Source organism: Protopterus annectens, chromosome 7.part0 (assembly GCF_019279795.1).
Source record: "Protopterus annectens isolate FY-2018-M chromosome 7.part0, PAN1.0, whole genome shotgun sequence".
Taxonomy (NCBI): Eukaryota; Metazoa; Chordata; order Ceratodontiformes; family Protopteridae; genus Protopterus; species Protopterus annectens.
In genome coordinates, this window is record NC_056739.1 from 1,986,433,030 (window position 1) to 1,986,459,884 (window position 26,855).

The 26,855-nt window shown below is 39.2% G+C and overlaps 1 protein-coding gene across 1 annotated transcript in view; it reads left to right on the top strand.

Annotated features, from left to right (window-relative positions):
• Positions 1–26,855, top strand: part of LOC122806206 — a 330,963-nt gene that overhangs the window by 276,950 nt on the left and 27,158 nt on the right. The window contains exon 5 of the mRNA XM_044076434.1: positions 7,260–7,412. Within this exon, the coding sequence (XP_043932369.1) occupies positions 7,260–7,412 (153 nt within the window). The remainder of the gene's footprint in view (positions 1–7,259; positions 7,413–26,855) is intronic.

The following is a 26,855-nucleotide window of genomic DNA, read 5'->3' on the forward strand; positions in this document are numbered from 1 at the left end:
TGCAATGGCACTATGACTTCCTTTCACCTTGATGCCATGCCTTTACTTATAAGTTGAGCCAAACAGAAGGATTTCCTCATTACCGTATCTACCTGGTGGTGAAACTTTAGGTTACTATATATCTGTTTTCATGAGTCCCTCACCACTGGGTCAACTTTTAGGGTTGTGCTATCAATATTATAAGTTGCAGGGATATCTGATTTACTGAAGGGTATGATTGCACATTTTTTAGCATTTCCTCTCAGATCATGGTTTTGCCCCAGTTGTTTGTCATTTTTAGGTATGTTTGTTGGATGTCAGCTCATTTGGGGATTTGATGATTACTCCCAGCTTACAGTCATTAGTGAACTTGGTGAGCCAAAGGCCCCCAACATTGACCTTCATTTCAGAGATGTATATACCAAACAGGAGGGGTTCCAGCAATAAGCCCTGTGGGACACTGCTAGTAACAGGTTTCTTATCGGAAGTGGATTCTCCTATCCGGACAACATGTGTCCTGTCAGTGAGCCAGTTTGCTATCCACCTGATGATGTAGGGATTTATACCTAATGTGGTAAGTTTATCTATGATACCCAATTGGGGATTGTGTCAAAGCTTTGGCCAGGTCTAGATAAGTGGTGTGCACTGTTTTACCCTCATCGATGGCCCTGGTGACTTTCTCAAAGCAGTCCAACAGATTGAGCAGGCAAGGCCTCCCTTTGACAAAACAAAACAAGGTCTGGTCCACTGTTTGGATATTTCCTATGTTGTTATTGATCAGGATCATGATAATTCTTTCCATGGCCTTGCAGATAAGCTTGGCCAAGCTTATGGGTCTGTAGTTACCTGGGTCAGTTAATGAGCACCCCTTGTGCAGAGGGATGACTGCTGCAGTCCTCCATTCCTCTGGGAAAAAGCCCATCCAGTGGCTGTGGTTAAACAGGATTTCTAGTGACCTTGATAGATTCTGTTTTAAGCTACTTAAGAAGCATCCTGGAATGATGTTATGACCCATGGATGCTGTGTTTTTTGCTTTAGCGATTGAGGTAAGGACCTGTTCCGTCATAATGAGCAGTAGATAGATGGTTGCAGGTATTTCTTTGGGTGTGATAGGAGGTGCTGGGGGGAATTTGAACTGAACTTGTTGGCCAGCAGGTTTGCTGTAACTTCAGGCTGGGTGTAAGTGTTGCATTTCATGATTAACTCTGCTTATCGCTGAACATTTCCTCTGATGTTGTAAACATTAATTAAAAAAAAGCTTTATGGTTATCTTTCACCTGAGATGCTATCTTTGGTAATAGTTTGCTATGGTAGATTTGACCATCTCTCTAATTTGTTTGTTCAGACTGGTGAGTATCTTTTTGCACTGTTTTTTTTTTCTTTTCCTTTTTGGCTTTGGAGAATATTTCTTTTCCTTTTTCTGAATAGCCTATTTATGCTAGAGGACCACCAGGGTGGTTTATTTTTACCAGTAATCATAGATTTGACTTGGACAGGTACTGCTTCCTCTATGCAGCTATGAATGTGATTGTACAGTGCTTTTGTGTACAGCACAGAGTAGGCCTCAGTGTCATATGGGTTCTGAGGGAATTGGAAGCTTAATAAGCTGTCTCTTAGTTTGAGGAAATTGGCTTTAGCAAAGTTCTTAACAGGTATGGAGTTTGATGGGAGTTCTACATTAGTTTTAGTACTAAAGGAGATCATTTTGTGGTCAGATCTTACTATGGAACAGTTAGTGCACAGGAGAGAGCAGCATCCTACTAGGTCTAGGATATTTGTACATCTAGACAGGGAGCTAGCTAGTTACTCCGGGGTATTTGCATTGTGATGTTCACAAACCTCTGAGCACATGAATTATGGGTTGTATAAGTCTCCCAGTTTATGGAAGAGTAGTTAAAATCACCAACAAGTATGGTGTCTGGCTGAATATTAAAAGATTCCAGTAGGTTTAGGTAGGAGGTGTGGTTTTCTAGACTCATGTTAGGGGATCTATAGCTAGCAAGGCTATGATGGGGGTCACATCTATGGTCAGTTAGGCGTGGAGCAGCTCAAGTGAGTTATGTTGTTGGACCAGTCTAGTGGTATACTTGTCATTTATGAACACTGAGACATCCTTCCTTTGTTTTATCCTAAGCTGAGGGTGATCGAAATTTATGAAACTCATTGTAGCCTTTGATAGCCGGGGTGCTCTTCATGGTTCTGAATCATGTTTCCATGACCAAACACATGTCTGCATTTTTCAGGGTGAGGAATGCTTCCAGGGATTGCAGTTTTTTATTTAAACTTCTAGTGTTGAGCAGCAGTACCTTTAGGTGGTCATGAGTGATTTTTGTTATGTTGGAGGGTTTAACAACTTGACATGGCCTAAAACGACACTAAGAGGCTAGATAAAGTTTTTGCTAGTATCCAGAAGCTGAGTGATGACAAGTACAAGCCATCTCTGGCAAAGCATCATGGTTTGTCAATCATGTTTTCCCAGGCTGACGGATATTGGATCCCCTTGTTGTGACCAGAACCTATGCCAATTGTTGAAGTCAATCATTTTTTGCTTGTACTGTGGCATCACCATTGGATAACATAGGATCCTACTCAAGGCTGCATTCATACCCTCCTTAGACATATATTCAGAGAGCTCCATCATGTCTTTCTTCATATAGTCCAGTGAAGTACATATTAGGTCATTTACACCCACGTGGACTATGACCATGTCATACTGGTATTTGTGGTTTAAAGATCTAAGTGCATGTGTGAGCTGGTGGATCCTGGCAACAGAAAGACTGACAGACAGCTCACTGTGATCTTCTCCTTGTTTAGCCTGGTAAGGGGGACATTAGTATATCTTACAATGGAATCCCTAATAAATAGAATATTTGGTTATGTAATCTGTTTCATTGTGGACTTGGAAGTGGGCCTACTATGATTTTCAGAGTTATGTGTTGTGTGAGGTGCTGTCTTTTTTGAGTGTGCACAGGACCACTGAGAGATGCTTTTAGGATGTAAGTACTCTCACATATGTGGGTCTATGTGCTTAGTCCTTAGTCTTGGTAATGAGTGTTTTGGTTGTAATGCTAACAATCTGGTTTACATTTTTCATGTGTGCATGTGAGACGTTTTCCCCCACTGACATTTTGCATCTTCATCTCTCACATACTGGGTTTGTCTGTTCTAAAATTAAGTGATTGCCAGTGAACATGAGGCAGTTACTGCACTTTCTCAAGATGCTCATATCCACCAAGACACAAACATAGTTGACAGTGAAGCACCTATTCATTATGCCAGATCCTTAGTAGATGGGAAGGAGTAGGGGAGAGTGACTTAACATTGTAAGTGAGAGTGTTTAGTTCTATACTATAGGATGACTTGCAGTGGTGCGGCCTTGTGCACAAATGGCAGCTCTTCAAGCAGTTATGAACAGTGGGCAACTAAGGAGACTATTTCCTACAGAGGATTTTAAATTGGAGAGATTGCATATATACAAGGCACTGGTAACCATGTTTACACAATGCACAAATGCAAGGCTTTTGTAAATGAAGAATGAAAGACTTTTGCACAGTTAAGTCCTCAGACAAATCAGATAAACACACAATAAGCCTTCCACCAGCTGTTTTCAACTCAGATGGATTGAATCAGCCCTCTGCTCCCACTAAAGTGCAAAATAAAACCCTCTTAATTCATTACATCCGAGTGATGCCTCCAGGTGCATCTGGATTTAACTCTTACTGACGTCTCTAGGTGTCAAATATTGCTTGTTCATATTTGCACCAATTATTCCCAAATCATGCTATGTACAAGGTTTTAAAAGATTTCATGTTAAAGCTTACAAAATACCAAACTCAACTGCATTAATATTTGATCTCTGTCTAGTGCAGGTAACTAGCTATTAAGTGGAGTTTTTATGATATTAATTAATATAGATATCATTTTCACATTTTTCTAAATATCTCAACAACCAAGTTACAGAACTCCTTAGCCTCATATGAAAGCTCTCATCTAGATTAATGAAATACTGCTGACAGTATGCATGTAACCTTAGTGGTTGCTGAGATATTGTAAGTTGTTTCCAAAATATTACACATGTAATAGTTACTGTATTTACTGCGACTTATAAAATTCAGTTTAAGACTTAGAACCTAAAGAATACAACCACTATAAAAATAGTTTGTGCTGAAGGGGTTTTCATTCATACTTCTTTCATAACCCCTATGGTTCCAGAGATATGAACATTTATTTGAAATGTGAGGACATAATTTGGTTCTGTCAAAAGGCCTAGGCTCCGCCCATTGGAAGTTACAGTGCAAACTTCCTGAGCTCCATTGGAGTAAATGAGTTAATGTAAAATGAACTGGTTTTGAGCTCAAGTGCAGTAAAAATGCTTTACAACAAAAGGCAGAACTCCTGCAGTATCAGGAATCCTTGGAAATAAGTTCTCAAACCCTAAGAAATGTTTCCAAATAGAGACAAATGTAGGAACAGTTCTACAAATGCAGAAAAACTTTGCAAAAGTTAGGAATATTTTTGAAAACTTAAGAGAACTTTCACAAACTCAGAGCAGCTTTTGCAGTATCAGAGGAGGTTATGACTACTGCTAAAACAATCTAAGAGCAGCACAGTAACAAACAGATGGTGTTTCTTTAAAAAATGCAGACTGAAAAACAGTGATAAATTCAAACAAATCAAGCAATGCAGCACAGAAGTGTTAAATAGCACTGAGATAGTTAGAGCAAGATGGGTTTAGATGGAATCCAAGGGAACTGTAGTCATGGGCATCCAAAGCAGACATAGGGAAGCTCTGAATAAATGAGCACATACTCATACAAATGTAAGGGTTTTATACTAGGATGATGAAAGACTTTTACACAGTCAAACCCTCAGGCCAATAGGATAAGCACACAATAAGCACACAATAAGCTTTCCATCAGCAATTCCCAACTTGGATCAGTTAAATCAGCCCTCTGTTCACACCAACGTTTAGAATAAAACCCTCTTAATGTAAAACAACCTGGTTTTGAACTCAAGTGCAGTAACAGATGCTTTACAACAAAAGGCAGAACTCTTGCAGTATCAGGAATCATTGGAAATAAGTTCATAAACCCCGAGAAATGTTCCCAAATACAGAAAAAATATGTGTAAATGTAGGAAAGCTTCTACAAACACAAAAAGCTTTGCAAAAATTAGAAACATTTTGACAAATTAAGGAGAAGTTTGACAAACTCAGAATAGCTTTTGCAGTATCAGAGGAGGTTAGGAAATATCAGAATACTGTTAAAATGACCCAAGACCAGTACAGTAATAACAGATAGCATTTCTTTAACAAAAACAGGCTGACAAACAATGATAAATTAAAAAACAAAATCAAGAAATGCCAAACAGAACTGTTAAATAGCACTGAGATAGTTATAGCAAATGCAAAAAAAAAATACTTATATCAACGTTGTAGATCCACAGGTCCACAGATGGCTTTAGATGCAATCCAAGGGTCTTGTAGTCACAGGTGACCAAGCCAGGCACAGGGAAGCTCTCTATCTATCTATCTATATATATATATATATATATATATATATATATATATATATATATATATATATATATATATATATATATATATATATATATGTTTACCTTCATTTTGTCGAACATGGTTTGTGCGATGTCCTTCCATCGAAAGGACAACTGCACAAAACTCACAACGGCGACTAACATATGTTCGAATGGCTACAATGCAAATGCATTTAGCCATTCAAACACATGGACAAATGTCGAAAATAGTTTTCAGCTAAACCATTTTTGACATTTGCACTCGGATGCTTTCTGTGATTTGCTCACTCAATTCATGGAAATGCCTACTCGCACAAACCATGATAGATAAAAATGAAGGTAAACCATATATATATATATATATATATATATATATATATATATATATATATATATATGGGTCTAGGACACATGCTCGACTAGCATATGTCCGAATCACAAAACATCGAACACACATACACGAAAGCGCTTAAAATCAAAAAGTGCTTCCATGTTTGTGTAGTTCAAAAAACAAAATCGACATTTCTGCAGGGGGGGCTTTGCCCCCCTGCACCCTCACCCCCCTACTTTATTATTCTCACTCCATGATCGCACTACAATGGGGAAAAGGGAATTTTTCCCTTACCCACACTGTAGTCTGATCTACGAAACAGACACACATACACAGAAGCACTTGTCGATGTTAAGCGCTTTCGTGTATGTGCGTTTGATGTTTTGTGATTTGGACATATGCTAGTCGAGCATGTGTCCGGATCCCTTATATATATATATATATATATATATATATATATATATATATATCTATATATATATATACACACATACATATCTATCTAATCTAGCTATGTACACACACACACACACAAACACACACACACACACACACACACACACACACAGATAAAAGTATATTGGTCATGTTTTTGGATATAACCTCCTTATACTCTCATGGATTAGTTCTAGGCTAACTGTTCTTGTGGGCTATTTTAAACCTAATTAATTATTTATGCAAGAATCAAACCTCAGACCTTGTGTCTATAAGGTAAACACCTTAACCATTATGCCAATCTTCCAACCTAGCTTTTAGCTTACTAAATTATACTATTTTATTGCAAACAGTGTGCATTTTATTTTGTTTATATGGTCAGCTTTTTGTCCCCAGAGCTGAAAATCTCTGGCTTGACATCAAGAAGGACTGAACCCACAATGCATCAATACCTAAATTAATATATAGGCTACTATATTTCTATGCTAAATTGCACAAGAGTAATTTCTTAGTTCCTACAAAGACAACTTTTCATCTAGTGCTTGCAGGTGAAACACCTCACTTTGAAAATCAACACAGGAAATAATGTAATGAAACTACAATGTAAGTAAAAAGCTACTCCTCCAAATGGGTAAATTATTTTTGATTACCCACAATGTTTTGCAGATGTATGTTAATCACTGGCCAGTACTTACCATGACATCATTTTGTGGGTAGTGTTATAGAAAAAATAACTGAACAGTGAAACTAAAAAAAAAATCAAATAACATACTATAATAGTATTTTTTTTGCAAAACCAATTGCTATTTTAACATGAGGAGTACATTGGGAAATGAAATTAACTGGAAAACAAGGATGCATCTGAAAATGATCAATACACCTTAAAGATGCACAGAAGATTGTATATAAAGTACTGAGCAGGCAATTCTGTGTTAAGAGCAGATGATATAACATATTGTAATGTGTTAATTGTCCTTAGGTTGCCTTGGCAACAGAAGCAGGCTGATGAGCTTTGTGAGGAGTACTGCGAACCTCAGAAAACAAAGAAAGCATTGAATACTGGTCGAGCATGGAACATGCTTCAACTAATTAACCAAGGCAGACAGCCATCCAAGTCAATTCCCAATAAAGGGTAAGTTTATTTTTTTCTCTAATACCACTTATAACCCATTTATGCATCTGCATGCACTTCCTTATTCTTTTGTACAGGTACATGTTGTTATAAAACTTGTCACACATATAGTTTAGGGAATAAGAGATATCATGACACCTTAACAGTTTTTATGACCCTATTTCAACTTTGAGTGCAATCTTCACAGCTGAAATGAATCTATATAAAAATCATACATTTTCAGGATTCCTTCATACAAATGTGGCTTCAAGAAACTTGCATATCAAAACCTTTCTTCACAGAATATTTGTACCTGTCTTGCATAAAGCCGACCTCTGATTAGCTAGTAAAACATTCTAAATCTGAAATGGTAATTCACATTTTTTTTACCTATATACATTTTCTATTAATTAAGGTTTCAAAACAACCCAAAATGCATAATGAGAGAACTAAAGTGATAACACTGACACGGAAATTAGAGGTATAGAATATTTTCTACAAGGTGACTATGGGTTGATTTTGAAACACATTAACAATTCTGTTTCAAACAGCATATCTGCACAGAGCATCAAAAGGGAGGGGTTCAAAGACCACTGTAACTCCTATGCAGAATAAAGGCTCAAGCAAGTACTGCTACAGCAGTCTTGTTGAGCATCACCACATGGAAATGTGTAAGGCTGCGACTGTTTTACACAGTACATCATTTTCTGTCTATAGTATGAGCAGGGCTGACTCTGAATATGTGTCTGATAAGTTCTACAGGATTCAAGAGTCTCACATGTCCCTTTATACAAACCTGCTGCTGATCCGGATTACAGGTCAAAACTAGTATCTACTCCCAGTGATTAGAAAAGTGGAGTACTGGATCACTTTGGGAAGAAAATGTATACTGCTGTCACCCTGTCTGTCACAGCCGTTGCTTATCAGACTTATATGTCTAAGCTTTATATTGTTCTCCTAGAACACATGAAAAAGAAGACTAGGGAGGTCTCTAATGGAGATATGAGAGCATAATTATAGGACCTCACCAACACAGTTATAAAGGTGGCTAAACACTCCACCAAGTGTGGTTTTGATGCTGTGGATGCTACATCCAGGGTTCCAGCTACAGGGTCCATGACCAGAACACATGCTTGGCTGCGTCTTCATCTTCTTCTAGAAAGTTACCAGAGTGCAGTTCTTTAATGCTCCACTGAATAAGGAGCTGCTATTTGGGAACCCCTACTGGTGAAAATTCAAAAAGGGTGAAATGAGGAGACTGTGATGTCAAGTGAAACAGCTTGTTCACTCTCCCATGCTTAGGTATGAGGAGAATTACCAGTCTGAATCTTGAGGCCTTACTACTTCAGGCAAGGAAAAGGTAAGCAAGCCAAGGGTAAGAAAGGTAAATGTTAAAATTATGAAAGAGAAACTAAAAGAGGAAGCCCGAGGGCCCCATGGGTCTCTACCCCTTAGAGAGAAGCCATGACATTATAGAACTTCTCCCTACCCATCCCATAAATTCCCATCATGGATTTGTCTCCTTCTCATCCTTTCTGTCCCAAAGATAGCAGGAAGGGTACCCAATGCTTAACAAATTGGAAAAATCATCACAAAAGATAAACAAGTACAGCAGATGATATCTCAGAACTACTTACTACAGTTTCCAACAAAAACAAAAATGTCAGGCATTTTACTCATATCAAATGACTGTGTGTGTTCTTTGCATAGTACAGTAACATTTTCATAGTCCCTGTAACAAAATAGTACCAGAACAGAGGCTTCTACTTAAGACTTTTGTTAGTGCCAAGAAAGAAGGGCTCATGGAGTCTCATCCTGGACCTTCCAGGGATAAATGTCTATCTCAAGATCCCAAAATTCAAAAATGCAGACAATAAAAACACTCTTACTACTCATATTCCTTCAAACCTTAATGTGCCTGTCTCCATATAACCATACACAGAGGTCATGGGTACTTTTCAGATTTGATGTTGGGTGGGGGTGCACCCACATTACAAACTAGCTCTTTGGCTTAGTTACTCCACCCAGAGATTTTAGAATGATATTGACTGAAGTAATTGCTTATTGCAGATCCAGGAGCATTCACATTTACCCCTATGTGGATGACTGCCTCATTTATGCAGTATTCCAGGAAGAGACACTGAGGGCTCTCAATTTACTATGGACTGCTTTCAAAACTTGGGGTTTCCTTCAAAATCTCCAAGTCAAATCTCATGCCTTCCAAGATAGTGGTGTTTCTTGGGTCCATGCTGGATTCCTGCAGCCAAAGTACCTACCTCTCCCCAGGCAGGGTGTGACTTTATAAACAGTAGAACAGACAACTGTATAGACAATGGTTGCATGATTCTATAAACAATGGCTGCAGCCAGGAAATACTGGGACACTGAGATTCATGGCCTCCAAATCACATGAGAAAACTGCAATGCTATCTGAGAAGTATTGGAAGTCAACATTCATAGTCCCTGGAGGACACAATCCTTACTCTATCATGTATCTCCAAATAACTACAATGGTTATACAAGCAGATCAGGCTGAAGCAAGAGATGCCCATCAAACAAGAACCCCCACAGCCAGACACTAACCACAGATTATTCATATCTAGCTTGAAGGACACACCCAGGAGACCTCAAAAGCAAACACATAAATGTAAAGGATATGATATCCCTGAGTCAGGCAAAAAGTGGTTTTGTGTAACAAGCACCACTACTATGATGAGGTTCATCAACACACATGTGGGATCCATTCTTACCCCTTGCGCAGGCTTCCCTGACTACCTGGAAGATAGCTCTTCAAACCCAGATAACTCTAAAATAAGTCTACATCTCATCCCAGTTGAGCTCAATGATAGACCAGCTAAGAAGATTGCTACAGATACTGATGAATGGACACTACACAGAGATGTTTTTCTCCAGACTGCTCACAGGTGATGTGTCCTATAAGTAGATCTGCTTGCCTGTCTGAGCAACAGACATCTCAGGAAGTTCTATTCCAGAGCATCACATAAAGAAACTGGAGGTAGTGAATGCCTTCCCCTTTAGATGGACAGGTCTTTTTCTCTCTGCATTTTAAATGATTCCTCTACTCCCCTGAGTGACCCAAAAAGTAATGACCAAGGGTGTTAATAGGCCTGATACATACTAAACTAAAGACACTGCCTTTCACCGTCTGGATGATGTAACTCAATTGCCCTTCAAGCACCAGTTCTCTGAGGCTGTGCTGACCATACTTAGGGAGACTGGGAAGCCTACATCAAGAAAATATTACTTAGCCAAGTGGAAGATGTTTACCTTCTGGAGCTGTAAGAAAGACTGGGATCCTAGCACAGCACCCATATATACAGTGGATATAAAAAGTGCACACACCCCTGTTAAAATGCCAGGTTTTTGTGATATAAAAAAAATGAGACCACAATAAATTATTTCAAAACTTTTCCCACCTTAATGTGACCTATAACCTATACAGTTCAATTGAAAAACAAACAAATCTGTTAGGGGAAAAATATAAAAAAATAAAAAACGTACAATAAGCTGGTTGCATAAGTGTGCACACCCTTAAAGTAATACTTTGTTGAAGCACCTTTTGATTTAATTACAGCATTCAGTCTTCTTGGGTAGGAGTCTATCAGCATGGCACATCTTGACTTGGCAATATTTGCCCACTCTTCCTTGCAAAAGCACTCCAAATCTGTCATATTGCAAATGCATCTCTTGTGCACAGCCCTCTTCGGGTCACCACACAAATTTTCTACTGGATTTAGGTCTGGGCTCTGGCTGGGCCATTCCAAAACTTTAATTTTCTTCTGGTGAAGCCATTCTTTTGTTGATTTGGATGTATGCTTGGGGTATTTATCGTGTTGAAAGGTGAAATTCCTCTTCATCTTCATCTTTCAAGCAGATGCCTGAAGGTTTTGGCCCAAAAGTGACTGGTATTTGGAACTGTTCATAATGCCCTCCGCCCTGACTAAAGCCCCAGTTCCAGCTGAAGAAAAGCAACCTGAAGCATGATACTGTCACCACCATGCTTCACTGTGGTGATGGTGTTCTTTTGGTGATGCGAAGTACTGTTTTTGTGCCAAATGTACCTTTTGGAATTGTGGCCAAAAAGTTCAACCTTGGTCTCATCAGACCATAACACATTTTCCCACATGTGTTTGGGAGACTTGATGTATTGTTTTGCAAACTTTAGCCAGGCCTGGATGTTTTTCTGTGTAAGAAAAGGCTTCCGTCTTGCAACCCTACCCCGTAGTCCAGACATATGGAGAATACGGGATATTGTTGGTACATGTAGTACACAACCAGTACTTGCCAGAAATTCCTGCAGCTCCTTCAGTGTTGCTATAGGTCCCTTGGTAGCCTCCCTGACCAGTTTTCGTCTTCTCTTTTCATCAATTTTGGAGGGATGTCCAGTTCTTTGCAACGTCACTATTCTCCGATATTTTCTCCACTTTTTGATGACTGTCTTCACTGTTTTCCTTTTTGTACCCTTCTCCTGACTGATACCTTCAACAATGAGATCCCTTTGATGCTTTGTAAGTTCTCTGCGAATCATGGCTTTTGCTGTAGCAGGCAACTGAGTAAATGTCAGGAAAATCCTACTAGGACAGCTGAACTTTATTTGGGGTTAATCAGGGTCTCTTTAATTGATGGCAGGTGTGTACCCAAGAAGACTAAATGTTGTAATTAAATCAAAAGGTGCTTCAACAAAGTATTAGTTTAATGGTGTGCACACATGCAGCCAGCTTATTGTACATTTTTTATTTCTTATATTTTTTCCCCTAACAGATGTTTGTTTTTCAATTGAATTGTACAGGTTATAGGTCACATCAAAGGCGGGACAAGTTTTGAAATGATTTATTGTGCTCTAATTTTTTTATATCACAAAAACCTGGCATTTTAACAGGGGTGTGTACATTTTTTATATCCACTGTATTATTCAGCAATACCCAAGTGAGTTGTTCAGTTCAGGTTGGTATATGCCTTTATAAAGGTGCATCTCTGTCACTTCAGCCTAAATGTCAGGAGAGCCTGTCCACCCACACCCACACCAGCATGTCTGAAACATTTTAGACATTTCCTGAAGGCAATCTTAATTGAGACAATCAAAAAACTCTTGTTCCTTCATAAGAATTCAACTATGTCCTGGAAAAGCTGAAACATCCCCCTTTTGAGCTTTCTGCCTCAGCCCCTCAGATATCTAACATGGAAAGTAACTTTTCTTTTGCCCATCATATTTGCTAGGAAGATTTCAGAATTACAGGAACTTGTGTACAGAGATCCTTTTTGGACTTCCATAAGGACAGGGACAGTCATGGACTAAAGCTCACCTTTTCTATCAAAAATAGTGACCGAGTTCTCCTTCAGCTAAACTGTCCAACTCCCAGGGATATTACTTAGATAAAACCAAGAATATCAGAACCTCATATCAGTTACTTGTGTTCTTTGCATCCAGAAAGGAAGAAAATAATGTTTCCAAGCAAAACAGCATCTAAGTACCAAGCTCATTGCATTTTGTTCTGTTACTCTTCTCTTGGAAAGAAGTTGGAAGGGAACAGCCCTCATTAGTAGGGGTAGATCAGCCAACTTGGCCGTTACTGGGGGGGGGGGGTTGTGAGTGTATAGGCTGTTCTTGAGGCAGTTACTTGCATATCAGTTCATACCTTTTTAAATGCACTGTAGACCAGATATTGCTTCCAGGGCTAAGGCTAGGTTTGTTACTGCTATTCTGTTGGGCTTCTTGGAGCACAACCCTACCAATATGTCAAGATATCTACCCTCTTAACCTCTAGAAATCATCTAACTAGTAAGGATGACTTCAACAGTGATCTCCATACTACAAGTGTCTAAGAATTTACCATAGCAATAGATGCACTTGTAAATTGCTATTGTAGTACTGATTCCCTCTCACCATCCCCTGTCCCTGTCTCTATGTATGCACCTCTTCCCTCTTTTCTCCTCCCAGGTCATCTGACTTGTTCATGTCTGGGTAGCCTTGGGAAACCCTATTTCTCTTAATCTTTGATCCAGAGAGTGTACATGTGCCTCTGTTTGGACAAGATCCTTAGGACCTTGCAGTAGCAGGATGGATACCCAGTGGGCATTTTGATCAAGAAAGACCTAAAATAGTGCAGGTGGACATCAGCTTTATACTGGTAATGCCCTGACATCCCTATGAGGCAGATATCCAACTAGCCTGGAGGAAAAAGGGCACTGAGGCTGAAATCCTACAGGTAAGGATTACTGCACAGTAATTTACTTGAACATCTATTGGCATGTTTTACATAACTGTACTTTCCATTTACCTACAACACTTATGGCTCCATGTCCAGAAATAGTTTTTAAAGGGGAACCTGTATTGTTTCCTCAAAAAAATGTCCTCTAACCAGTGGATTGTTGAACATTTTTCTTTCTCAGAAGTGATCAACGTCTGCCACTTTCTTCACACACAGCACTAAAACCTTGAGAGAGAGATGGCTAACACCTACTGATTTACACACCTCGTACAAAAGTTAATTAACTTGGCTGGATTGGTTATAGTTAAGAAATAAATTATATTTATGAACAGACATGTTATGTATGTAGTATACACCCAAGCACGTCATCTAATAACTTCATATGGATGTAGTCTAGTATCCTTCCCCTCCTGTATTCCCTTTAACCTCATTATTTACCTGAGCCCATGGCAATACGCTGTATGAAAAGCAAAATATAGACAACAGCATATTTGAGGTACCACACAGAGAGACAGAAACAAACTGCATCACTCTATCACTCACCCCTATAATAGTAATAGATGAAAAGTCTTTGCCATGAATTAGATTAACATAAAATTTGCTGTCAAAGATACATACTACCCTCCAGTCTCATTGTAATGATAACCATCCACTTCCTTTCTTTTTCATCAACAAAATTATCCAAAAGTCACCTCTGGGGCACATAAGCTGTAACATCTGCTGACATAATTTTAGATGAGATGAAAGCTAAAATGAAAAATAATGTTAAACAGGCCTCTGAAAAATCTTTCCTTCCAGGTCAACATACAGCTTTTTATATGGCTAGAGTAATAACTGGTTTGCCAGTTATCTGCCGTTGGAATATCCCATCATCAAATATGCACACTGATAGCAGTATTACCATGTGTGTTGTGTTCATATTGCATTCATTGCTATTGCAATGTCTCTTACCATGCTAGTAGTGACTCACTGTATGGTCTTTTGGCAGTGTAAGTACTGCTCAGTGTATGGGCTTTTCACTTGTATAACTGCTTGTGTGACCAAGAATTTAATATCTGCATGTAAGATAGGTGTGGGGTGGTGAACCCCCCCCCCCATATAGATGCTTGTTTAGTCGATTGGCTCTGCTTATTTTTCAGTAACCATTTGGTGCTCATTTGCACCTGCAATGGCAGAGTGTGCTTATTTTGCTGATGGAGATTTGTTTCACACATAGTTTACAGATGTTAGGGGTTTAGGTCTGTTTAAAGTTATTGAAGGAAACAACTATGTGTGTTGTGCTATTTTTGAAAAGATATGGGCAATAGTATTGTTATGATAAGGTGTGTGTTCAATGTGTTTTTAGATAGGTTTTCATTTGATCATAGGATCATAAGATCATAAGAGGTTACTAGGCTAATGGCTCCAGGGCCCTTACAAACCTAGCCAAGTTCAACCCAGGCTCCCAAGGGTGTGTGGTTCAGGCAGACACTAAAATCAGCACCTGTTGTTTCATTCAGTAACTTTAAATACAGCCACAGGTTCACCTCTTATCATGATTAGTATGCTGAGAGTAGAAGTAGAGAGAAATATTTTGGGGGTGTACCTGTGATCATGAAGTTGCTCAATTCAAAGATTATGCTGATCTTTTACTATATGGGGATAAGTTCAGTGACATCTGTTTTGGTTTCCCTGTCTGTGTCTTGTTATTCCTTTCTAGAGATTCATCTTTTATTGCATAATGAAAAAAATGCACAAGAAATGACAAGGCAATAGTCACCCCCTTGCACAAAAGTGGGGCATCAACAGACCTGGGTAATTATAGACTAATAAGCCTGACCAGCTTAATCCATAAAGCTATGGAAGGGATCATTATAGAATTAATTGATAAGGACATAGGTAACTTACAAAGTCTCTACCCAAGCAAGTTTGAATTCATTAAAGGCAGATCTTACCTACTTAACCTGGTTGTCTTCTTCAAGAAGGTTACTGAATCAATGGATAAGGGTAAATCAGTAAATATCACATATCTAGATCTCACAAAGGCAGTCAACACCATTCTGCACTCAGGTATTGTAGATAAACTCTCCCACCTAAATGTAAATTCCTAAGTAACTTCTTGGATCACAAATCGCACACAGGAAATTTTGGTAGTTGCTTAGCTCCACCTCTGCTAAAAAATTGTCACTAGTGGTGTATCCCACAGTTCTGTCCTTAGGCCACTTCTCATTGGCATTTACCTCTTGGAGGTCAATATAAAAATGAAGGGTTTATGACTAACCAAGTCTGCAGATGACTGTAAAGTTAGTGCCATCATAAACTCCCCAGGACATCAAAATCCTCCAAGAGGGCCTTTTCCAAACTAATAGCCGGTGTCAAAACATTCGACTAAAGCTAAATGGCAAGAAATGTATAATCATGTCTTTTTGCAAGAATGATTTCCATAGTAAGAATCACATTGACAATGCACCCCTTAAAGATGATCCTGTAGTGAGAGGTCTGGGAACCTATGTCAGGAACTAATTGTCCTGTAATCAACACACATCCACTATAGTAAGGGTGTCAATTTTTATTGCACAGCTTATATTTAAAGGTAAGGCATCCAAGTCCAGATAAATAATCATTCCACTGCACTCAATCTTCATCAGGATGATCATTAAATATAATGACCAATTCAATAAGTACCTGTCAACTATTTGTTGCAACTGGAGTAGCCACACACTTTCTCAAAATCAAGGGCCTAAATCAGAAAAACTATGTAGACCATCTCAAAGTCTTATCCCTGTTCTCTGTCATGCAAACTACTAAGAGGTGATCTCTGCTTAGTTTATATAGGCTCAACAGACCCTATCCTGTCAAATCTTTAACATACTCCTTAAGTCTAATGGTAGAGTGAACTCCCATTTAAGGGATCTCAAATCCTTTTGCAACATAAATAGAACACATTGAAGAGATAGGTGTATATCAAGACAGAATAACTCTTCTACAGAACTGTCTTCCATGCCATATAATGCAAAGTATTTATCTTACTCTTATTTAAATTTAATTTAGATGAATGGATGAGAAACCACAAATTCACCCCAGTTTAGCACCTGTGTCCCTCATGGAAGTAAATGTCCTAACATATCTTTGTTCTGCTTGCCTTTGGTTTTATTAGTATGCAAAATATTAGGGCTAAAAACTACTATAGGAATATAAGGCTATGCTTCTTAAAATTTTCACAGATCAATAGCCGAGTAGGTATCTATGAACCTAAGACATGCTCTGCATAATACTGGGATGACCACCTATTCCATACTATGATACTATCCTTTGCATTTCTGTCAAATGAATTAAAAGGTTAAACGCACTTCTGTCCCAGTGTCTTCTTCAGCCAAAGGAATTAAAGATGATTGTCTACTATTTGTCAAGGGCTTTCTCAAAGCCTTTCAATCATTACAATCTGGGACTAAAAGAAAACGATCCCCTTCCCCAGCAAACTCTTAATAAGAAATGTGATTCGACTAGGTTTCTTGGATTTCTACTCCAGAGAACAGGGAATTTGAATCAACAGAAAACATTTCTTCAGACTCTGCTACTGATGAGTTGTCTTTTTCTGACACCGTTAGCAGCATGATGGATTTTTTAACTGGGAACAAAAAGAAATTTCAGACACCTAGCAGAGATGCTATGAATTATTAGAGGTAGATACCCCCTCAACCTGCATCTATTTCTCTTGTCTTATCAGCTTATAAAGTGTTTTTCTTACAGCCTGTAGTTTACCTGACAGCCTCTAGCTCCTAAAAAGTTAAATAAATTATATAAAATGCCTCACACTTACACATTTTATTAGCAACCCAGGATCAGATCATGTAGTGGTCTCTTGTGTCAAAATACCTTATGGCAATTAAACCTGATCTATTTGATAAGGTTGGCAGACCGTTTTGATTAGTTTGGAAAGAAGTTATATACTTCCTCTACCTTAGAATTTTGAACAGTAAACTGTGAAGCTCACATGTCCAAGCTTTTTGTTGGCTTCTTTTGATAAAATGAGAAATGTATTATTTATTTCTGTATTTACTGACATCTGATTATCAGGAAAGTCTGACTGAGTAGGAGTGCATTTTCAGCAGAGGACAGTGGAGAAAAGCTCCAGAGTATTACAAAACATTTTAAGAATAATAATTTACACTCTTTAAAAATAATGCAAAAAAAAAAACAGCAGTTTAAATAATCATACCAAATTAGACATAATATGAAAACATTGGTTAAGACTAGATACAAGTTATATGACAATGATTTAATAGTTAGAGAAATGTTTGCCAGTTTATAGAGAAATTAAAGGTAAGTTAATATAATGCAAACAGGAAGTTCAATGCAAAGTGAGACTCTAATATTAGCTGACCATCCACAGTCTGCCCTGATGTCTTCTATGCCTCAGTTAACCAAGCATTACTTTTTCTTAAGATGCTGCTAATACAGTGTGCAGGGCAGCAGCCACTGGATCAGTAATGAGGAAGTTTGCTTGGCTGTGATTTCAGAATTTGCTAGAAGATGTGAGGGCTGAGTTGGTGAATGTCCCCTTAGATAAGTAGCTGCTATTTGTTTCTTCCACTGTTGTGGTCCAGGGTTATCACCTGTCCCACTTTACGAGGGACAGTCCCTCTGTGGGCAGTTGTGTCCTGCAAAAAAATTGTAAAAATGGCTAATATCCTGAGATTTTAAGGCAAAATTATTTCCTATATTTTATGCAATAGTTGCATAAAACAGTTATTCTGTATCTGAAACACCTAAATGTTATCGGAAACAGAATAAGCAACTAAAATGCTACAAGAATAAGCTTTTATTTAGGCAAAAAAGTGAAGTTCTGCCCTTTGTACTGGCCATGAGTATGTTTTGGCCTGCAAAATCTGATGTTTGTACCACAATTATCCCACTTTGGGCATTTGAAAAGGTGGCAACCTAGTCGTGGTCTTGAAAAGGTTTAATGAGAGGTGAAAACTTATTCGGGGGTATCTCAAGTATATCAGTCCTTCACTCCTAAATACAATAGGAACTTTATACCTAGTGCTGGATCCTTTTTTTATAGAAACAATATAAATAAATGCAGCAAAAAAAAAAAAAAGGAAAACAAACATTGAGAAAAGAATGGCAGGGAGGTGTGAAAAAAGAAAGGTTCATAGGTTCATAGGTAGGTACTAGGCTATTGGCCCTAGGGCCTATATAAGCCTAGCAAAAGGTACCCTGGCTTTCACCACCCAAGAAAATGATTTTCCTGTGCCACTGTCGAGCAGAGCCACAGAAGTGATCCCCAGGGTGAATTTCCTATCTTCCATCCAATCATCAAGATTTTTCTTGAACAGTGCTAATGAGGAGCTTTGTTTGATATAGATAGGTAGTTTTTTCCAGAGTATGGGAAGTCTCTGGGACAGGAATCTGTCCCTCCAGCATGTTCTGTTTATTGTGGTGACGAGGTTTAGATCCCTAGAGCGTGTAGTTCGTAGGGATTGGGATTTCTTTAAGTGGAGCATGTCTAAAAGCTCTGGGTTTGACATAGCTTTGTGTGTTAGGCAGAGATCGCCTCTGAGTAGGCGATATGCAATGGAGTAAAGCTGCAGCTTTTTGAGACGGTCTGCGTAGGGCATCTCTTTGAGGCTGGTAATCCTCTTTGTGAGGTATTTCTGTGGCCTTTCCAGTTGTTGTAGATGTCTTGTGAGGTACATACCAAAAGGGGCATTGTACTCTATAATGGGTCTAATGAGTGATGAGTAGAGTGGAACAATGACCTCTTTTTTCCTGGATGAGAAACCTTTTGTGATGAGGTGTGCTACATAGAAGGATTTCCTGACTACTGTGGCAATGTGATTATCAAAGGAAAGACTACTGTCCACCTGTGTCCCAAGGTCTCTTATCACACTTTCGGTGTTAAGTAGACTACCATCTATGTGGTAGTTCATGGGTACTGAGTTTTTACTAAAAGGAATGACAATGCACTTTTTGGCACTGAGCTTGAGGCCATGGCTTTGACACCAGGCATCTGTCTCAGCAAGACCCTTTTGTAGGATGTCCACATCTTTTGGAGTTTTGATTATGGCTCCTAGTTTGCAGTCATCTGCGAACTTCGTTAGCCAAAGACCTTCTGTGTTGGCTTGTACTTCAGAGAAGTAGATACCAAACAGGAGAGGACCCAGGACTGAACCCTGTGGTACTCCACTTGTCACTGGTCTGAAACTGGATTTGGAGTCTGCTACTTTCACAGTGTGGGTTCTGTCAGTGAGCCAGTTGGCAACCCATCTTATGACATAGGGATTTATACCTAGTTTAGTGAGTTTATCTATAATTCCAGAATGGGGGATGGTGTCAAAAGCCTTGGCACGATCTAGATAGGCTGTGTGAACCACCTTACCCTCATCTATGGCTTTGGTGACTGCTTCAAAGAAGTCTATCAGGTTTAGGAGACATCATCTGCCTTTTACAAACCTGAACTGGGTGGGGTCCTGAGTTTGGAGAGTACCAATGTCATTGTTTATAAGTTCCATGATGATACGCTCCATAGCCTTGCAGACCAGGCTCGTTAGGCTAATGGGGCGGTAGTTTCCAGGGTCTGTGGTGGCTCCCCCTTTGTGGAGTGGGATAACTGTCACTGTGCGCTATTCAGTGGGCACATAGCCTGAGGTGAGGCTATGATTGAACATGGTACTTAGGTGGGGTGTCAGTTCGTTCTGTAGTTCATGTAGAACATAGCCTGGGATGTCATCAGGTCCCATGGATGCTGTGTTCTTGGCTTTGGATAGTGTGTTTTTTACCTGTGCAGCCATGATTACAGGAACTTTGCATTCTTCTGGTATAGAGATGGGCCCTTTAGGGGATGACAGAGCGGTAAAGTTAGCACTGAACCTATCTGCCAGGATGTTGGCAATATCCATTGGTTCTGTATATTTAGTGCCATTGTGCTGTAACTCAGAGCAGATCTGAGTGTTGCCATTGAGATTCTTGACATAGCTATAGAATGCTTTGTGGTTGTCTTTAGAGTCAGTGGCGATTTTGTTTTCATAACTAGCTTTGGAGGATTTTATGAGGGATCTCAGCTTCTTACTGAAGCTGACCAGGGAGTTTCTCCAATCATGGGGTTTTACTCTTTTTTGCAACAGTTTCTTTCTTCTGTTGTAGAGTTTGTTTATGGCAGGGGACCACCAGATTGGCTTCCTTTTTTTGGAGGATAGCATCTTGGTTCTGTTAGGGATTGCACGATCCATGCACTCATGTAAGTGCTTATAAAGTGCATTTGTGTAGGATTCAGCAGTCATATATCTATTGTCCATCAGCATGGGTGTTGTGAAGTTTGCCACTTCTGTCTTAAGAAGCGTGAAGTTGGCTTTGGAGAAATTTTTTACTGTGGTTTCCCTAATGGGGGGTGGGGGAGGGATGTGGATGTCTAGGGTGATTAGCTTATGGTCGGATCTGACCAACGAGGAATTGACCTCTGGTGTGGAGCACCGGTTGCCCATGTTGGTAATAACCAGGTCTAGGATATCGCTGCCCCTGGTGGGGGTGTGTATAAGTTGATCCATGGCATTGGAATTTATGAATTCCAGAAAACGTTGAGCACAAGAGTTGGTACATGAGTAGTTTTCCCAGTTAATGGTAGGGTAGTTGAAATTGCTCATTATTAGGGTGTTAGATTGTACCCTAATATTTTCCAGTGTATTAAGAAATGAGGAGTGGGAATCCTGGGACATGGTGGGGGATCTGTAGCAAGCTACAATTTGGATTGTGGTCTTGCCCAGAGTTAGTTGCACTTGGATAATCTCGGATGCATTATGCTGAGCAACTAGCCTGGACGTGTGGATATCCTCAATGAATATGGACATGCCTCTGCCTTTAGTGTTTCAGTCCAGGTTAGGTGGCCGAAAGGTGTGGTATGAATTATAGCCTGGTAATGCAGGGGTACTCTCTGGAGCCTTGAACCAGGTCTCTGTCACTGCACAGATGTCGATGTTCTCCATTTTAAGGAGTGCCTCGAGAGAGTGCATTTTGAGGTTTAGACTTCTAGCATTGAGTGGCAATACCCTCAGATTCTTCTTGCCTGTACCTGTTAGGGTGGTGAATTTATTATTTGAACCTTACCTAAAAAGGCACTATAGGGGTGGCTACAGCCTTAGCCAGTATCCAGAATCTCAGGGGTGACAGGTGCAGGCCATCTCTGGCAAAGCATCGTGGCTTGTCGATCATGTCATCCCAGGTAGACGGATACTGGATCCCCTTAGAATGACACCAGAAGCTTAGCCAATTGTTGAAGTCAATCATTTTGTCCTTGTACTGTGGTATCATTCTGGGTGATGGCAGGATGCTACTCAGGGCTAGGGTCATACCTGCCTGGGCTACAAGATCGGACAGCTCCTCCATGTCCCTTTTCATGTAGTCCAAGGAGGTACGTCTCAGGTCATTCACACCAACGGGCCTCCCAAGACTAAGGACAATCTAAAAACACTGACTGACTATCTACTAATGCAGTCTTTTCTTACATCTAGTTCTATCACCCCTGTAAAGTTTTTCCAAAGCCTAAGTCTTCTCCTCTGTAACACTAGATTACCTCAGACACATGAGTCCTGAGAATCATTCAAAAAGGTTACAGCTGGCAGTGAGACTTCCCTTCCTACTTTCCAAGGGATTCCCCCATATCTTCCCAGTCAACCTTCCTTGTTCCACTCTATGCTGTTTCAGGGAGTCATGCAGCCTGTACTTCCAAATCAAATAAAGGACTTCACTCAAGAATATTTCAGGTGCAAAGAAAGAAGGAACCTGGACACTCATATTAGTCCATTCATTTCTGAATGTTCACATCAAAATTCTCAAAAGATATCAGACACTAGTTACGATTTTCTGTATCTAATTTACATATCACTTGATTTTTCAACAGCTCCTAGAGTATTTACAATGTGTCTAGCTCCTGTGATAGAACATTATAGGTTATAGAGCATTCATGTATTTCCATATTTAGACAATTGTGTTATATTTGCAGACTATTTCTCAAGCTGTCAAGAACATGTTTCTCAGCCTAGGATTTCAAGTGAACAAAGACAAAAAGTCTCTCATTCCATATCACAAGATAGTGTTTCTAAGTGGTTTCTTAGATACATCCATCATAGGACAAAGTAGAATGTTACAATAAACAGTTTCTGAGTTTCTCCAATCAGACTCTTTCAAAAACCAAGGATTATCTCAGGATTCTAGGTTTAATGGCCTCTATAATTCTCAAGATTTCTACAGCCAGATTACACATGAGGAAATGTCATGGTTCCTCAAATCAATTTTGACCAGACAGTTTCCTGTGATGGCTTTTGTCAAAAGGGAAATCTACTTGTCAGTGAATCAGCTGTCCCTCAGCCAAGGTCTTCCTTTTATACCTCTAGTCCCCATTCAGTCTCTTACCACAGATAGGTCGGATTTTGCATGAGGAGCTAAATCCAAAGGGATGGAAATTACTGGTTTGTTGAGCCAGCAGGATAGGCTGAAGCACATAAACATCAAGGAAATTATAGTCTTGATATTCCAGGCCCTCTTTTAGTAATCACAGACAACAACAGTCATGTGTCGCTTAAACAAGGGGGGACCACATTTCATCCCCAATGCAGACTAGCCATGATAGCCTGGCTGGAATAAAACTATTCAGTGCAATCTAACACCACAAGCTACCTACAGTTGGAAAGAGCAAAATTTTGTGGCAAACTCACCATGAATGGAAGTTGCACTCCAGTGTCTTCTAGGAATTAATCTAACAGACAGTTAACGACGTTCTGCTACAGGACTCCTTATATAAAAGCTGGAAGACAGGTGCGCTTTTATTCCCATGGATGTGAATGTTCCTTTATGCTTTTCTTCCCCTTTCCTCTGCTATCCAAGGTTTTGTTAAAGATTCAGAAAGACTCTGCAAATACAATTCTGGTAACTCTGTTTTGGCCCAGGCAACAGCGGTTCTTCCTTCTTTTGAAAACAAACAACGGCAATTTCTACAAGCTTCCTGACAGGATGGACTTCAGGACAGGGGTTGTCTGATCCACCACAGCCTTCAACTTGTTTAACATACAGCCTAGATGACAGAATATTAATATGTTAGGTACCTTTTTATGCGTGTGTGCATCAGGTATTAGGAAGCAAAGAAACCTGCTACTAGAAAATAATATTTGGCTAAATGGAAGAGATTTTCTAGTTGGTGCCATATCAAGAACCGGGATACCTTTAAAGTTCAAGCACTTATGGTTTTGCAATATTTGTGTTATTTTCTAGACGTTCATACTCTTCCAGTAAGAATCCTCTTCTTACAGCTATCGTTAGTTATTTGGACAGGGTTCCCCCCGCCTGCTTCTTTATCCATAATGAAACAACTTCTGAAAGGGTTTTTACATAACTACCCAGCTGATTCCTTCATGGGATCTGAACTGTTTGCTGGAAAACCTTTGCTCTTTTTTCTTTTGAACCAGTTCAGAAGGGGGGTTTAAAGTTCTTATCATGGACAACAGTGTTACTCGTTGCTTTGATTTCTGCAAGAAAAGTATTTAAGTTACAAGCTCTTATGGTAATGCAACTCCATGCTGTATTTCACAAAATAGGGGATCCTTTAGAATTAACCCTTCTTTTATGCTTAAAGGAGTTTCAAATTTCCCTCTCAACCAAACTATTCATCTTCCTGTTTTCTATTCAGGACCTAAAAATAAGGGGGAGAGAATTTTGCACACTCTGGGTGCCCACTGACTATTCAAATACTATATTGACAGAGCAAAGACCTTCAAGAATTCTAATCAATTCTTTATTTCCGATGAAGGAAAGAAAAACGGATAATCAGTATCTAAACAGAAATGTTCCTCCTGGCTGTCTCATGCAATTAAGTTTTTTTTTTTATTTATTTCATCAGAAATCACTTCTAAGCAAAGTTAGAGCATATGCCATCAGGGTTATGGCTACTGCTACTGTTTTTTGGAAAGGGTAGACTCTGGAAATATTCTAGAGGCAGTTATCTGGTCTTCTCACTTACTTTTACCAAGTGCTACAAACCTGACTGTTTCTGTAGCGCTAGGGCAGGTTTTGTTAGGATTATATTCCAAGGAGTCCTAGACTCTGATCCTTCTTCCTCTTCCCTTTCTTTCTAAACTTTGGTATTCAACCCACATAGTGTAAGTTACTGTAACAGTCATCTAATGAGGAATATAGTACTATTGTGTATGTAAACTTACCATAGTAGTAGATGTTCGAATAAATCACTGCTGCAGTACAAACACCCTCCTTCCTTTCCTCTTCTTGTCTGTTTATGGCAAGGTGGGGATCCCTATCTTCCCCTTTTCTCCTGGCACATATATTTTCGGAGGTAATTAAGCTCTGACTTTTTTTGTGCCCATACTTCTACTTTATACTGCTCCCCCTTGAGCTCAAATGGAAGTATGGGTGTATGGAAGTTGCCCTAAAGCTTTGGAACTGGCCGGATGTCCGCTCCTTGGTAAGATGCATCCCACATTGCTCAGGCTACTGCAAAAGTGATCTATTCAAACAGCTATTCCTATGATAAGTTGATTAACATAACTGTACTTCTCTCTTGGATCTATTCTCCAGGGCATAAAGATTGATTAACATATCCCGAGTAGTGTTCTTTAGTGCAGTAATCTTAAACTCAGCATGCCTGAAGAATTTCTGATGGGAGTGTACCCCTTATTTATAGAAGAAATCATATTCTTTAGTACTAGAAGTCTTTCTTGTTACAGAGAAGCTTAGCTTTGGTAAGACTATAATTAATTTTTCAGCAAGGTTAATCACTTGAACAAAATCATAATTTTGCCATGGAATGTGGATTTGAACTTGATCAGCAGAAAATCTTCAGCAGTTCTACTCATCATTGTATTTCTACTCTGGAGTACAATTTTTTGTGCAAAATAAACTTTTATTTATTGCATGTGGGTCCTCAGACAGATTCACGGTGTCATCTTGAATTGGGCTAGTCACAATGGAATATTCTTTAAGAATGTTTGCTGACTCAGTGGGCAAATTATTAAATAAATTGCAGAGAATGGAAAACAAAATCTGCCTTTTCACCACAGGGCCCCCTTGAAGAGAGCATAACTGCCACACTTTGTTTGAGGCAAATTGGCTATATGCACTGTCCAAAGCTAAACTACTTATGTAGATTAATTTTAAAGTGCAACATTTGGACTACTGTTGGTCTCTGCATTACATCTTGAAGATAAAGACATCTAACTGATCTCTCTGATCCATTTCTCAGTCTTTTAACAACCTTGAAATCCCAATTCAATCACTCCACTGCTATTCTATCGCTTTTGCAGTTTTAGGGTTTTAGTAGTGGAATTCCCTTTCTCTTGAACCAAAGCAATGCATAGCTTCAAGAAAGTCTATAAGGGATTTCTTATCCAAAAAGGCAATTGTATTTGTGTAGTGCACTTGCATAATGGCCATCATACTAATAAATTCTTATTTGCAAAGTCTGTTCCTAGGAATGTAATATCTTTAGGCTGCAATATGATTGATATCTTAGCTTATTTTGTCTCATTTCTATTCTTATGTTAGACTATGTGCTTGTTATTCTAGTTTGTCAAATCAATTTCTTTACATAATAACTGCTTATGTATGTTCTAGAAATTGTTTTATGTACAGTAGTATATTCAGTCTGAGCTGAGGTGCCTTCTGTGCGGAGTCTGCATGTCCTCCCTGTAGTTGTGTGGGTTTCCTCCAGGTGCTCTGGTTTCCTCCCACATCACAAAGACATGCTGTAGGTGGATTGGACACTCTAAATTGGCCCTAGGTGTGAGTGTGTGCATGTGTGTGCCTTCTGTGGAAGGTTGGGCACCGGGCTGGCAACTTGACACCGTAAAACTCCACTGGCAATCATGAGCAGACAGATGATCTGCTGTGGCGATCCCTAGCTGGGAAAAAGCCGAAAGAAGAAGAAGAAGTATATTCAGTGTGAGCTGTAGTTTTTGTTGTCACTCATTTGATTTTGTATTTACTTTTTGTGTATAACAAGGTTGCGACTGAAAAATGGTACCACTGTCTATGTGTATGAATAAATGAATGAATGAATGAATGAATGAAATAAATTAAACTGTAAATATAAAAATGAAAACAAATATCTGTAATGCCAAATGTTATATTTTATTTTTCAATAATTTTAGCTCCTGATACTTCAGCTGCTTACCCCAATCCCCCCCATTAACCCATTAATTCCTCTCACACACACTCCTTAATGGGGAGAGGGTTCAGCTGAATCCTGCAGT